Source organism: Pimephales promelas, chromosome 3 (assembly GCF_988280905.1).
Source record: "Pimephales promelas chromosome 3, fPimPro1.hap1.1, whole genome shotgun sequence".
In the NCBI taxonomy this organism is placed as follows: Eukaryota; Metazoa; Chordata; class Actinopteri; order Cypriniformes; family Leuciscidae; genus Pimephales; species Pimephales promelas.
In genome coordinates, this window is record NC_142771.1 from 33,302,368 (window position 1) to 33,316,040 (window position 13,673).

The 13,673-nt window shown below is 43.8% G+C and overlaps 1 protein-coding gene across 1 annotated transcript in view; it reads left to right on the forward strand.

The window, feature by feature from the left end:
- Positions 1–13,673, forward strand: part of LOC148982054 (vascular cell adhesion protein 1) — a 31,180-nt gene that overhangs the window by 1,953 nt on the left and 15,554 nt on the right. Inside the window, exons 4-6 of the mRNA XM_089128039.1 lie at positions 5,077–5,340; positions 5,437–5,766; positions 5,975–6,208. Coding sequence (XP_088984165.1) covers positions 5,077–5,340; positions 5,437–5,766; positions 5,975–6,208 — 828 coding nt within the window. The remainder of the gene's footprint in view (positions 1–5,076; positions 5,341–5,436; positions 5,767–5,974; positions 6,209–13,673) is intronic.

Sequence of the window (13,673 nt, forward strand, 5' to 3'; positions counted from 1 at the left end):
CATCCAAGATGTAGGTGTCTTTGTTTCCACAGTATTTTCAATTTTGATATTTTTAGGTCAAACTGTTCCTGTCTGTCAGTCATATAATGGAGGTCTATGGTCACCACCTCAAAGAGCATGCACAGAGAAGTCCAAATTAAACATGATTTAATGACTCGTAAATGTAAGTACACATTGATGGCCTAAGACACGAAACGAGCAGTTTGTGTGAGAAAATGTATTTCTCAGTATTTATATCGTTTTTACCTCTTGTAACCACAGCCACGTCCAAGTGATCTGAGGGCGCGGGCGCTTCGGTCTGCAAATGCTCCGGAAGTGATCTCTTGCACGTGTACGTCACTCATTGTTTACAGAGAGATTTCGGAAGTTTTACCTTTCACTGTGAAGATCTAAACAGATATACAGGAAATCGCAATGGAAGACGATTTTGATATTTATCTTCACAGTGAAAGGAACTTCCAAAATCTCTGTGTCTCTAAGATGCGAGTTCAAGAGATTTCCACGACGCGTGCGCGAGAATTGTGATCATCTTCAACTCAAGTTCAGTTCTCGTGCGTGCGTCGTGGAAATCTCTTGAACTCTCGTCTCAGGCCCGGAAGGAAGAAAAGAAATAGTCGAATGAAGTCGTTATTTTTGTTTGTTTTTTCACAGAAAAAGTATTCTCGTCGCTTGATAAAAATATAGTTGAGCCACGGTAGTCACATGGGATATTTAAACATTTTCTTCATTGACTTTCTGGGCCATGAAGTTTCAAGCCCTTAGGCAGCCAATGTAGCAGTGATCCACCTCTCAAATTTAATCAAAAATATCTTCATTTGTGTTCCGAAGATGAACGAACATTTTACGGGGTTGGTCCAGCATGGGGGTGAGTAATTAATGACATAATTTGAATTTTTGGGTGAACTAACCCTTTAAACTTCCGTCGCGCGCAAGAGTCATATCCCGCCGGTAAAATAGGACCCGCCTACAACTTGATACTTGTGTTTCAGATCGTTAAAGCTATGGTATATGATGTTAAAAATCGGTCGAGACGGTAGGGAAGTTTTAAAAAACTCATCCCGCCCCTCCACACACACCCCCCTCCCCTCTGTGCTACCTGATCCCTGACGTATGTCACGTTTGAGTTCACGTCAACGCAAGATTAGCAACACATGAAATGTTCTAAACTCCCCACCACCATTATAATACTACTAGTATTGCTAAGGTTTTCAGTAATTGTTATTGCAGCACGCAGCGCATCTTGTTCAAATTCCGATCGGCTCGAACAGAAACCTCGAACAAGAAATATAATTACTTTGAACCGCGATCGGCGATGCTAAACGGCTAACTTTCAATGCCGACCGGCAGCATGAGCAAGTTGTCAAACTGATAAAAAGCCACGTAACACGTCACACCATAAAAGAATAAATAAATGTTTACCTGCTCAACAAAAAGTCATCCGTGTCAGCGTCGTTTTCAGTCCCAGATCTCCCTGAAGCTTTCTCCAATGGTCACTGAAGGACGCTATATTTATCCTACTTAGAGTCCGGCGTTCTTCACATTTCTTTTTAATCTCTGATCTTTCCTCCACAGACTTTCTCTTCCGTCCAAACTTTAGAGTAGGGGCAAGCAGGGGCCGCTTGCTGTTGTCGTTTATATTTTTATCCATTGTTTTATCCATTGCTGATCTGACGCTACTAGCTAGCTACCATAGACAGTCTGTCAGCTGTTTGCTCGCGCACGGAGGGGGGCGGGGGCGGTTGGGTTGGAGATGCGAGCACCAGGCGGAGTTTCAAGTGGAGCTGGTGATTGGATTAGAGCAGTTGACCAATATAAGCTGTGCGGCCGCACAGCTTACATTGGTCAACTTTTCTGCGGCTGTACAGCCAATAGAGTGAATGGATTTTTTTCGTTCTTTTTTCTATTCATATTGTTAGGATTGTACTATATAACCATAACCAGCATCTAAACGAGGATATTAATAATGAACAATCTTTGAAATCGTATACCCTAGCTTTAAAATAAGGCCCTAATAGTTGATGTCAGTCAGTCAGATGTTTCTGGGTTTTGTCTGTTTTATCCTGTGATTACCACAGGTGGGCGCTGTGTGCAATAAAACAGAACCTTTTTTTCAGGCCAAGAAACCTTTGAAAACTGTTTTTTCAGAGAAACTTAATATTTGTTTTTTTGATGTTGTTTTTGTATGATGATAATACTCATTGCAAGGGTTCAGGTTATTTCTAGATTTCATTTTGTTTCTGAGTCTGTTTACACGTAATGTTCATTAACACGTAATCTTCCTGAGGTCAACCCAGTGAAATTTCCTCTCAAAATATATGATGGGTGGGGTTTGTTGTTTTTTTGTTTCACTATTGCGTTGCTCGAGCTACTGCTATCCAGTCACAGACTTTGCAACCTGCGTTACAGTGATAAAGTTTTTTTCTTATTTACAGTATTTTCTGATCAATTGTTTTTCAAAATGCTTCAACATTTTTTGGGACTTGTTTATCTCTTGGCAGTTTCACAGCTTTTGACTTTCACAGGTTTGTATGTTGACTTAATTCTGTATTTTATTATTCATGCATCTGGAATGAGACCAAATATGTTTTATTTTTTATTTTTTACTTTATTGTAGGCTAAATGAAGTTGGGAGTGTTCAATTAATTTGCGTTCAGTAAAAAAGTTTTGAGTCCTGCCAAAAGATGCCTTTCTACTGAATTAGTAAAGCTTTTTTTTTTTTTTTTTTTTTTTGCAATAGACAACAAAATGACAATATGTAATGCAATATGACAATAAACATTTTTCACTAGCTATTAAGACGTCATGGTCCCAACTCTATAAAAAAAATACAAAACTCTAGAGGACTGTGGACCAGTGATCAGTGGTAACACTTTAAAATAATGGTCAGTAGTTAACAAGTAGCTATGCAGGAAGTAATAGGTAGTACTGCATTAACACCGAAGTTAATACTATTAACTAATATGGAAGCAATATTAACTAAGCATTAAGTAATAGGTAATTAGTACAAAGGTAGTTCCTTGGTAGGTATTTGATCGTTACTAAAGAAATATATCCTCATTGAGAACTACTTGTGAACTAAGAAATAATAACCAATTAATTACTAATCACAAAAGTAACATGTCTAAAAAGTGAACAATTGTGGGGGTTTTACTCTTAACGGGGTCATAACATTTCAGAAGCACATGCCTCAAATGGGTTCTTTGTGGAAACCAGTTTATGAAGTTTATATATCCTCCCAAATACATTAGCTAGGTTGAGATTGTGACCACTACTCTTGCCAGGATGGACGCATGTTCTCTGTTTATTTAAAACTTAAACATAAAATAATCCTAATAAAGACAGTTTTTAAAAATAAATCTTAAATAATTATGAAGTGATGCTGACACTCTCATGATTGGATTAGTTCACTATTGTGAGCTCTATTGAATGTCAGTCACATATATTTCAGACTCCAAAGACCTAAAACTTTATGTTACAGTAGCTGCCTGAGGAGGACTTCTCTTTAGGACATGAATATAAACATTGATGTTCACTTGTCAAAAACAATTAGCATCTTTAATGAAGAAATTGGCAGCATTTATGTTACGATAAGCAGAAAAACCACATCTTCCAGATTACAGTGTTTGTTATAATATTAGTGCCTCACAGAACCTGTACAGTATGTGTCAAATATAAAATTAAATTAATTGTATCATTTGTGAAAAACATGTTAACTCATCACTAACTACTTAAGCGTTACCTTGTTATCCTGCAGGAACTACTAGTGATGTGGCCCATTATTTTAAAGTGAAAAACATGTTAACTCCTAACTAACTACAAGCGTTACCTTGTGTAAACATTGCGGGATGACGAGGTAACGCTTGTAGTTAGTTAGGAGTTAACACGTCATCCCGCAGGAACTACTAGTGATGTGGCCCATTATTTTAAAGTGAAAAACATGTTAACTCCTAACTAACTACTAACTAACTACAAGCGTTTAACGCTTTTAGTTAGTTAGGAGTTAACATGTTTTTCACTTTAAAATAATGGGCCACATCACTAGTAGTTCCTGCAGGATAACAAGGTAACGCTTAAGTAGTTAGTGATGAGTTAACATGTTTTTCACAAATGATACAAGTAATTTAATTTTATATTTGACACATACTGTACAGGTTCTGTGAGGCACTAATATTATAACAAACACTGTAATCTGGAAGATGTGGTTTTGCGCTTATCGTAACATAAATGCAGCCAATTTCTTCATTAAAGATGCTAATTGTTTTTGACAAGTGAACATCAATGTTTATTTTCATGTCCTAAAGAGAAGTCCTCCTCAGGCAGCTACTGTAGCCTAACATAAAGTTATAGGTCTTTGGAGTCTGAGATATACTGTATGTGACTGACATTCAATAGAGCTCACAATAGTGAACTAATCCAATCATGAGAGTGTCAGCATCACTTCATAATTATTTAAGGTTTATTTTTAAAAACTGTCTTTATTAGGATTATTTTATGTTTAAGTTTTAAATAAACAGAGAACATGCGTCCATCCTGGCAAGAGTAGTGGTCACAATCTCAACCTAGCTAATGTATTTGGGAGGATATATAAACTTCATAAACTGGTTTCCACAAAGAACCCATTTGAGGCACGTGCTTCTGAAATGTTATGACCACGTTAAGAGTATAAAACCCCCACAATTGTTCACATGTTACTTTTGTGATTAGTAATTAATTGGTTATTATTTCTTAGTTCACAAGTAGTTCTCAATGAGGATATATTTCTTTAGTAACAATCAAATACCTACCAAGGAACTACCTTTGTACTAATTACCTATTACTTAATGCTTAGTTAATATTGCTTCCATATTAGTTAATAGTATTAACTTAGGTGTTAATGCAGTACTACCTATTACTTCCTGCATAGCTACTTGTTAACTACTGACCATTATTTTAAAGTGTTACCTGATCAGTTTACAGGTCTTAATGACTCTAAGAAAGTTATTTCTGCGTCTGCTTGTAATCTAACACTTCAGTGCTGCTATTCTGTGCTGAATCTTCATCAGTTTCAAATCGCATCCTTCTCAATGTGTTTAACAGGTTCATATGCTGATGAATGTCCTCTTCAGCTCAACCCACAGAGAGTTATTGTGGAGTTCGGCGGTCCTGTTTCAGTCAACTGCAGCACTTCTGTCCCGCATACAGGATTGGGATGGGAAGCCAGTGAGGGATCTGTGCCCATGAGCGGAGACAGTCTGATCACATGGAGAGTGTCAGAACTGAGAGAATGGGACATAGAGCCAATGTGCTTCATAAACTATAATAAAGTACAGTGTACAGTACCTCTCCCAGTGACAATTTACAGTGAGTTTCTCTGTTATTGATACTTTTATATTCTCAGAAATATCTACTGTACATTGATGACTGCAGATATCAGAGAGTGTAAATCTTCCTCCACAGAGACTCCAGACAGTGTGTCCATCAGCACTGTGAATCACACCGGACCAATGATGGAGGGAAACCAGTATGAGCTCCAGTGTGACGTTCTCAATGTGGCTCCTGTTCAGAATCTCATTATCAACTGGTACAAAGGACAGACTCTGGTGAATCAAACCATCTTCACTGACACCATCAAGACTCCAGTCAGTAAAACATCTAAACTCCTGATCCGTCCAGACAGAGCTGATGATGGAGATCAGTACTGGTGTGAAGCAAAGCTGGAACTGGGAGAAGAAGGACCTCAACCTCCTCCAACAGCCCCGTCAAAAACACTCAGTGTTGAAGTTTTCTGTAGGTTTACTTATTACTTGCAAAGTTAATTAAATTTAATTTAGTTTATACTTTTTGAAGAGTGCATGAATGATGTGCAATTGTCATATTTCATTATATGCAGAGTTTTACATATTAACTGAGATAATTGGATAAATATTGCATATTATAAATTAAATGAACATAAATATGTTTCAGTTGTGAAAATATGTAGCTCTGTTCTCCTCAGATAAACCAAAACACTCCAGTTCAACAGAGACCATCAATATAAAGGGTGAGCTCACGCTAAACTGCACAGTGAAGGCAAACCCGGTTCCCACGTACTCATGGCAGTCAGAACATCTGAAAGAGACGATCAAGTCCTCAGTGCTTCAGTCCTCCACGCTCAGTTCAGGAAACTACAAGTGCATCGCCACAAACTCTCTGGGAAGTGACAGCAAAGTGTTCATCCTCAAGTCTACAGGTTGGTAATAAATGAAAAGATAAATGAACTGCATATCATCTGTCTGTGTGATAAAATGTATAATTTGCTTAGTTTTGAATATAATTTAATAAATGTTAATTTAGACATTTTGCTTTAAATTTCTTTTTATTTATTTAGCTTAGTCATTTTGCTCTGATTGAAAATGGGGAAGGAATTGAGGGCACATTTGTGAAATAACTGATGACTTCCTTGAGTCATTTGTACTGATATATGACAAAAACTCTTTCCGGATGTCGGGTCGAGTGTTCTCTTTCATCATCTCGTGTTCGAGATCCACCTATGGGAAGGGCATCCGTACCTGACCTCTGCAGAAGCATCCAATTGCACCAAGTCTGGCTAGACAGACAGAAGCGCGCGGCCAGTGCCCGATGAGGCCACACCCCTCACCCACGGGCATATAACATCTGGGCGCGCTGCTATTCCTCAGTTGACATTCGCTTCTCGCGACCTCTGCACTGACACAGTTCGGTTGGATTAACGTTACGCTGTCCACTTTCGAGTCTACAGGAGGACATATCGCCAGATCAGCCTCCGCCAGACGTGAGTGACAGCCGTTTTTCTTCAGCCTATCCGCTGTGTATTTTGCATCCGGAGCCGCCGAGCTCTCACTGTCCTTCACCTGCTCCTCCTTACATGGCTGCCCGCCACGTATTTTCCGAGTTCTTCACCGCTGGCCCACCCATGGCTATGTGACCGTCTAAACAGCCGCTTCCCCTGGGGAACAGTCCATCACGACGAGCCTGCCCGGCCGCGTGTGGTGCTCTCATCGCCGCTAAGGACCCTCTCGTTCTGCGCGGTCCGCTTGGGCTTAGCACGCTCAAGAAGCTTTGGAGAACCCAGAGAATTGCGGTCATTGTAATTGCTGCCCATGTAGCTTTTTACAAAGCCGGCTTTAGTTGCACTATCCAGCGCACCGTGCTTGGCATTTCTTACTCGGATGGGGGACACGGTGATGATTACGCGCTACCGGGGGACTCCCGGAGCGCCACAGATAAAATATTTGAGCGGTATTCAGCCCAATCCGCATTCCCTGAAGAGGACATCTTCGCGGGAAAACCTCACTCTCGTTGACGAACCGGTCGGTTCCGGCAAAGAGGATGACGCGGTCTTTCTAACGTTACCCTAAGCTAGCGCTCACGCGGTTTTGCCTCAGTCGATCCTCCTGGAAGTTTGTGAGCGAGCGGCCGTTCGTCTCAACATTGTGTGGCCAGCTCCATAGAGCGCCACCGACCAGGATAGGAATATTCACGACGGGTAAACGCGGGTACCACCGCCCAGCCTGAGGAAACAACTCTTCAACGTTTTTTCCAGTGTTCGCGAAGCTCTCAAGCGCGCCTAGAGCCTCCCGTTAGACTGTTAACACTGTCTCACTGGCCTTGATGAGTAGGAAGGCGGCCCTGAACGCTAGCAGCCCGCCTGGGAGTTCCACCATGGGAGCCTCCAGCCCGCATTCACGGGCCACGAGCCCTCCGTATTCTCCCGGTCCCGGAACCCTTGTCCGAAAGACACGGGGTCTCCCTCGGACGGTCGGGTAATCCCGTCTCGTGGCTACCAAGCCACAGGGGGGCTGTTGTGAGGGAAAGTACATAAGCAGTGTTACCACACCGCACACACTTGGTTCCCTCACCCAGTTATTAAAGGCTTGCCCCAGTGTTTCCCAACACAAAACACAAACTATTATTAAACGAATCAAATAAATTCGTGCAGATTTTTATATCTGTGTCAACATAGAGAGCAAATCTCTCTGATCCCTTGCATGTCGCCCCGAGTCCACCCTCAAGATGGCGCCATTGCCTCACAAATCAACCAGCTGGGCTCGACAGCTCAGTTGCGGCTGCAAGCCATGTGTTTCTAGTGCACGTTGTGTGTGTGGAAGGCTTTGGTCATTGTGTTTCCCAACACATAACTAAATACACGTTTAAACAAACTATTCTTATATATCCTTAAAAATGGATAGTATTTTCTGCCTGCACTTGAGACTGCCCAGTTCATGTGTTCAGGAGATGTGTGTTTTCCCCCCAATTTCAGGGGGCTCCTTGTGGGTGAAAGTTTAGCACAGTGTACACCACACTATGTTTGCCCAGTTCACGCAGTGTTTGCCCAACACAAAACACACAAAACACAAATAATAACGAATCTAACAAATTCGTTTCGGAGGGAAAACCTCTTTCCGCAGAGAGAACCTTTCTCACTGCAGAGAGAGGAAACCCCTCCGAACCCCCGCATGTCGCCTCTAGTGTGCCCATGAGATGGCGCCATTGCATCACAAATAATTCTGTTGGTCTCAAGACACAGCTCTGCTCTGTCCCGAGCGGGGACACTCGCGAGTCACGAAGCGGCTTGGCGAACCGTTTCGGCTCCCGAGTGGGTTATGCGTACAATAATGCAGGGTTACAGATTGCAATTCGCAGTAAAACCCCCTCATTTCAACGGCATTCTCTTTTCTCACACGGAAGAGAAAGCTTCTCACATTCTGGAAGAGGAAAATTCATCTCTCTTAAACAAGGGACCCAGATAGCAAACTGACATTGAATCAACGTGGAAACGACGTCTCTCATGACATTGAAACAACGTTGATTTGCTCATCGAATTAACGTTGAACCAACGTCAGTCGCGGCATTCTTCAAAGCTAAATGAAATCGAAAATTGGTTTGCTTTCATAACGTTGAAACAACACGTTGATTTCAAGTTGATTTTCCGTTAGTTTTGAAAGAATGACGCGTCTGACGTTGGTTCAACGTTAATTCGATGAGCAAAACAATGTCAGATCAACGTTGTTTCGATGTCATATTTCCACGTTGATTCAATGTCAGTTTGCTATCTGGGGAGCGATTCAGGTGGTACCCCCCAATCTGATGAACCAGGGTTTTTATTCCCGGTATTTTCTGGTTCCAAAGAAAGGCGGCTCTCTCCGCCCTATCTTGGACCTTCGAGTGTTGAACAAACATTTGAGGAAATACACCTACAGAATGCTGACACAGGGCGCACTCGCCCGTGCCATAAAACAGAACAACTGGTTCACATCAGTCGATCTGAAAGATGCTTTCTTTCACATAAGCATTTATCCTCCGCATAGGAATTTTCTTCGTTTTGCCTACCAGGGCATATGTTGCGAATTCACAGTTCTTCCGTTTGGACTCAGTTTGAGTCCCCGGTCTTTCTGTCTGTGCGCGGAGGCGGGCTTAACGCCTCTGAGAATAACAGGTCTGAGAATCCTGACTTACATAGACGATTGGCTCATCATAGCCGTATCGAAGGAGAAGGTGTTGCAGGACACCGGCCGTGTGAGCACACCACATCGCTCGGGTTCCAAGTGAACGTGGGCAAGAGCAATCTCACGCCCAGTCAGAATGTCAATTTCCTGGGTTTGGAGTTGAACTCGGTTGCCATGCGAGCGCGTCTCTCTCTAGAGCGCGTTCGCTCTCTATGAGCTGTCTGTCACAGTTCAGAGAAGGGGCGAAAGTGCAATATCGCACATGTCTCAGGATGCAGGGTTTTATGGCTTCATCCACCCAAGTTGTGCCATTAGGACTCCTTAAGATGAGGGCGTTCATGAAATGGGTTTTGTCGCTACATTTCAGCCCGATTCGCGACCTTTGCCGCTCGGTTACAGTGACGCGCGCGCGTGCACTGCAGCCCTGCGCCATTGGAAGAACGCAGACTTTTACGCACGGGGAACCCCTCTCGGGGCGGTTACGATGCGGAAAGTGGTGACGACAGATGCATCCTTAACAGGCTGGGGTGCCACCCAGGAGGGCAAAACGGTGAACGGTCTGTGGCCAAACAGACTACGTTCAGCACATATAAATTTTTTAGAGCTTTTTACCAATTGGAAAGCTCTGAATCATTTTCTGCCTCGCCTGCAGGGACATCATGTGCTGGTACGGTGCGACAATACCACGGCTGTGGCATATATCAACCGTCAGGACAGCTTGCGCTCGTCGAAACTTCACCTCCTAGCTCACAAGCTCTTGGTGTGGAGCAGACGGGTTTTCTTGTCGCTACGCGCGACTCACGTCCCAGGCATTCTGAACGTCGGCGCATATCTGCTGTCAAGGGGAAACCCAATCTACGGGATTGGCGTCTTCATCATGAAATGCTATGGATGCGATTCGGACGGGCGAGCGTAGATCTATTCGCCTCGCGTGGAAACTGCCATTGTCCTATGTTCTTCTCTCTAAGGGACATGGACGCGCCCCTCGGGGTAGACGCACTGGCCCACCCATGGCCGAGAGTGCTCCTGTATGCTTTTCCTCCCCTGTGCCTGATATTCCCACATTGGCCAGGGTGAGAGAGCAGGGCCTGTCTCTCATTCTGATAGCACCCAGATGGCCCAAAGCACCGTGGCTGGCGGAGATAATCCCTCTGTTATACGCCGAGCCATTGTGCCTTCCCGTTCGCACGGATCTATTATCCCAAGCCAACGGGGAGATTTACCACCCCCACCCAGACAGGTTGGCTCTCTGGGCCTGGCCCGTGAGAGGACGAACCTGAACGCACTTGGGCTTTCGCCGCGTGTGGTTACCACTATTCAGAATGCCAGGGCCGTCTCTACACGGCCCTTATATGGCTGTAAGTGGCAAGTGTTCGAGGGGTGGTGTGATGGGCGCGGTATCACATCTTATCAGTGTTCAGTTCCTGATATTTTGTGTTTCCTTCAAGACCTCATGGATAAAGGCAGGTCCTTTTCCACCATTAAGGTCCACTTGGCTGCTATTTCAGCCTGTCATGTGGGTTTTGAGGGCTCGACCGTCGGTCAGCACCCTCTAATCCGCAGATTTATGAAGGGTGCATGCCGCTCTTTGCCAGTCGTCAGGAGAACTGTCCCGGAGTGGGACCTCTCCATGGTGCTGGAAGCTCTGTCTCAACACCCTTTTTGAGCCTTTGGATAGTATATCCCTTAAGCTGCTGTCTCTCAAGACAGCTTTGCTTTTGGCCTTGGCATCTGCTAAACGTGTCAGTGAGCTACATGCACTCTCGGTTCATCCCTCGTGCTCTAAGTTCTCTCTTAGTGGAGATAAGGTCTTCCTTAAGCCTAACCCGGCCTTCATGCCGAAGTGCTTCCCTGCGTTCACTTCGGAGGTGTTGGAGCTGTCCGCTTTTCACCCTCCACCTTTTACCTCTCTAGAGGATCAGAGGCTGAACGCTCTGTGTCCAGTCCGTGCCTTACAGGCATATATGACCAGGACGAATGCTTTCCGGAAGAGCGACCAGCTCTTTGTTTCATGGGCTCCCCCTCACTTAGGGAGTCCAATTTTGAAGCAACGCCTCTCACATTGGGTTGTGGATGCTATTACCATGGCTTACAAAGCAAAGGGAGTGCAGCCCCCTAGGGGCATCAGAGCTCATTCCACAAGAGGTTTAGCCACCTCTTGGGCTCTGTTTAGGGGAGTGTCACTGCAGGACATCTCCTCCGCTGCCAGTTGGGCTTCTCCTCATACCTTCGTGCGCTACTACCGGCTGGATGTCACCAGTACCTCGGTAGCACATTCGGTTCTAGGGGTCGGGTCGTCTTAGCCCCTCCCTGCTGTAACCCTGTTGGGATATAAATACCATTAAGAGTGAATGGGCTGACTGGCCATGTTCATTCCTGTCACCTATCATTTCTTCCCCTTTCGGGTATAGATTATGTCTTGGTGGGTTGGGGTTATTATCTCGCATGTGTCCCATGCGTATTTCATGTCCTGCTTGTCCACATTAGTTAGGTGTGGTTTCACCATCGCAGGCTCATGATTAAGGGACGTGTCAGGCACCGCCTCCCTGAGGTGACCGTCCTTCTCTGGCTTCAGAACCTCACTGTGAGTGTATTGGGCAATCGGGGAGCTGTCCATGTCTCTCCCATAGGTGGATCTCGAACACGAGATGATGAAAGAGAACAATAGGTTACTGTCGTAACCCCGGTTCTCTGAAACATCGAGTGGAGAGATCCACCAGCTTTGCCCCGCTTGCCGCACGAGAAGCGAATATACTTACTGAGGAATAGCAGCGCGCCCAGATGTTATATGCCCGTGGGTGAGGGGTGTGGCTTCATCGGGCACTGGCCGCGCGCTTCTGTCTGTCTAGCCAGACTTGGTGCAATTGGATGCTTCTGCAGAGGTCAGGTACGGATGCCCTTCCCATAGGTGGATCTCTCCACTCGATGTTTCAGAGAACCGGGGTTACGACAGTAACCTATTGTTTCCTCAGTAGCTCCAGCTCTACTCGTCTCTCTTCTGTAACTACAGGGATTGAGTTTTGAAAACATTGGCCCTCATTTATCAAAAGTGCGTACACCAAATTTCCAGCGTACACCTTGCGTACACTCAAAACCACGGTGAGTTTGAGATTTATCAATATGGACGTGGGCGCACGGCACGCTCGAATCCTACACCAGCTCAGGAGGTGGTGTACGCACGTTTTGAGTTAGTGAGGAAATGCGCAGAAAAATTCCTAACACCACAAAACGCACTGACAAACTAAAAGATATGATATATTATGACCCACTGTAAAACAAACAAACAAAAAAACAACAACATAGTAATTATAAACTTCAGTGTTTATTTTTGGAGTGGGGGTTCAATCTTCAACTGGCTAGCAGGAGCTGCCACTGGCAGGTCACGTGACCTGACAGTGGCTGACTGGCGGCTGCCAGTGGTTGTCTGTCAGTCTGCCTTTGGCAAGTTTCAGAAACCATTGATTTTTGACAGTTTTTGTGTTTTGTGTTCCTCTCTTTATAGCTCATTTATTATGTATCTGTTGAAATTATTGTTATTAGTAGTAGGATCCCAATTTAATAGTCAAATAGCCATCAGACTGGCAGTTTACAGACGCTTGCTGGACGCTCATCCAGTCAGCCGCGGGTGATCAGTGAATATAACGCGTTGCCTGACACTCTCGCTAAAAGGAAATAAATTGTTTTCTTATTATGAATATAATGTCATGCCTTTATTATTGTGTATGATTGGTGTTTTGGGTACTGTTGTCCCGATTGGAATAACAGTCCACAAAATAGCAATCATAAATAATTTTTTTTTTTCAGAGAAACTTAATATTTGTTTTTTTGATGTTGTTTTTGTATGATGATAATACTCATTGCAAGGGTTCAGGTTATTTCTAGATTTAATTTTGTTACTGAGTATGTTTTGCAGTCATGCATTAACACGTAATCTTCCTGAGGTCAACCTAGTGAAATTTCCTCTCAAAATATATGATGGGTGTGGTTTGTTCTTTTTTTGTTTCACTATTGCGTTTCTCGAGCTACTGCTATCCAGTCACAGACTTTGCAATCTGCGTTACAGTGATAAAGTTTTTTTCTTATTTACAGTATTTTCTGATCAATTGTTTTTCAAAATGCTTCAACATTTCTTTGGACTTTTTTATCTCTTGGCAGTTTCACAGCTTTTGACTTTCACAGGTTTGTATGTTGACATAATTCTGTATTTTATTATTCCTGCATCTGGAATGA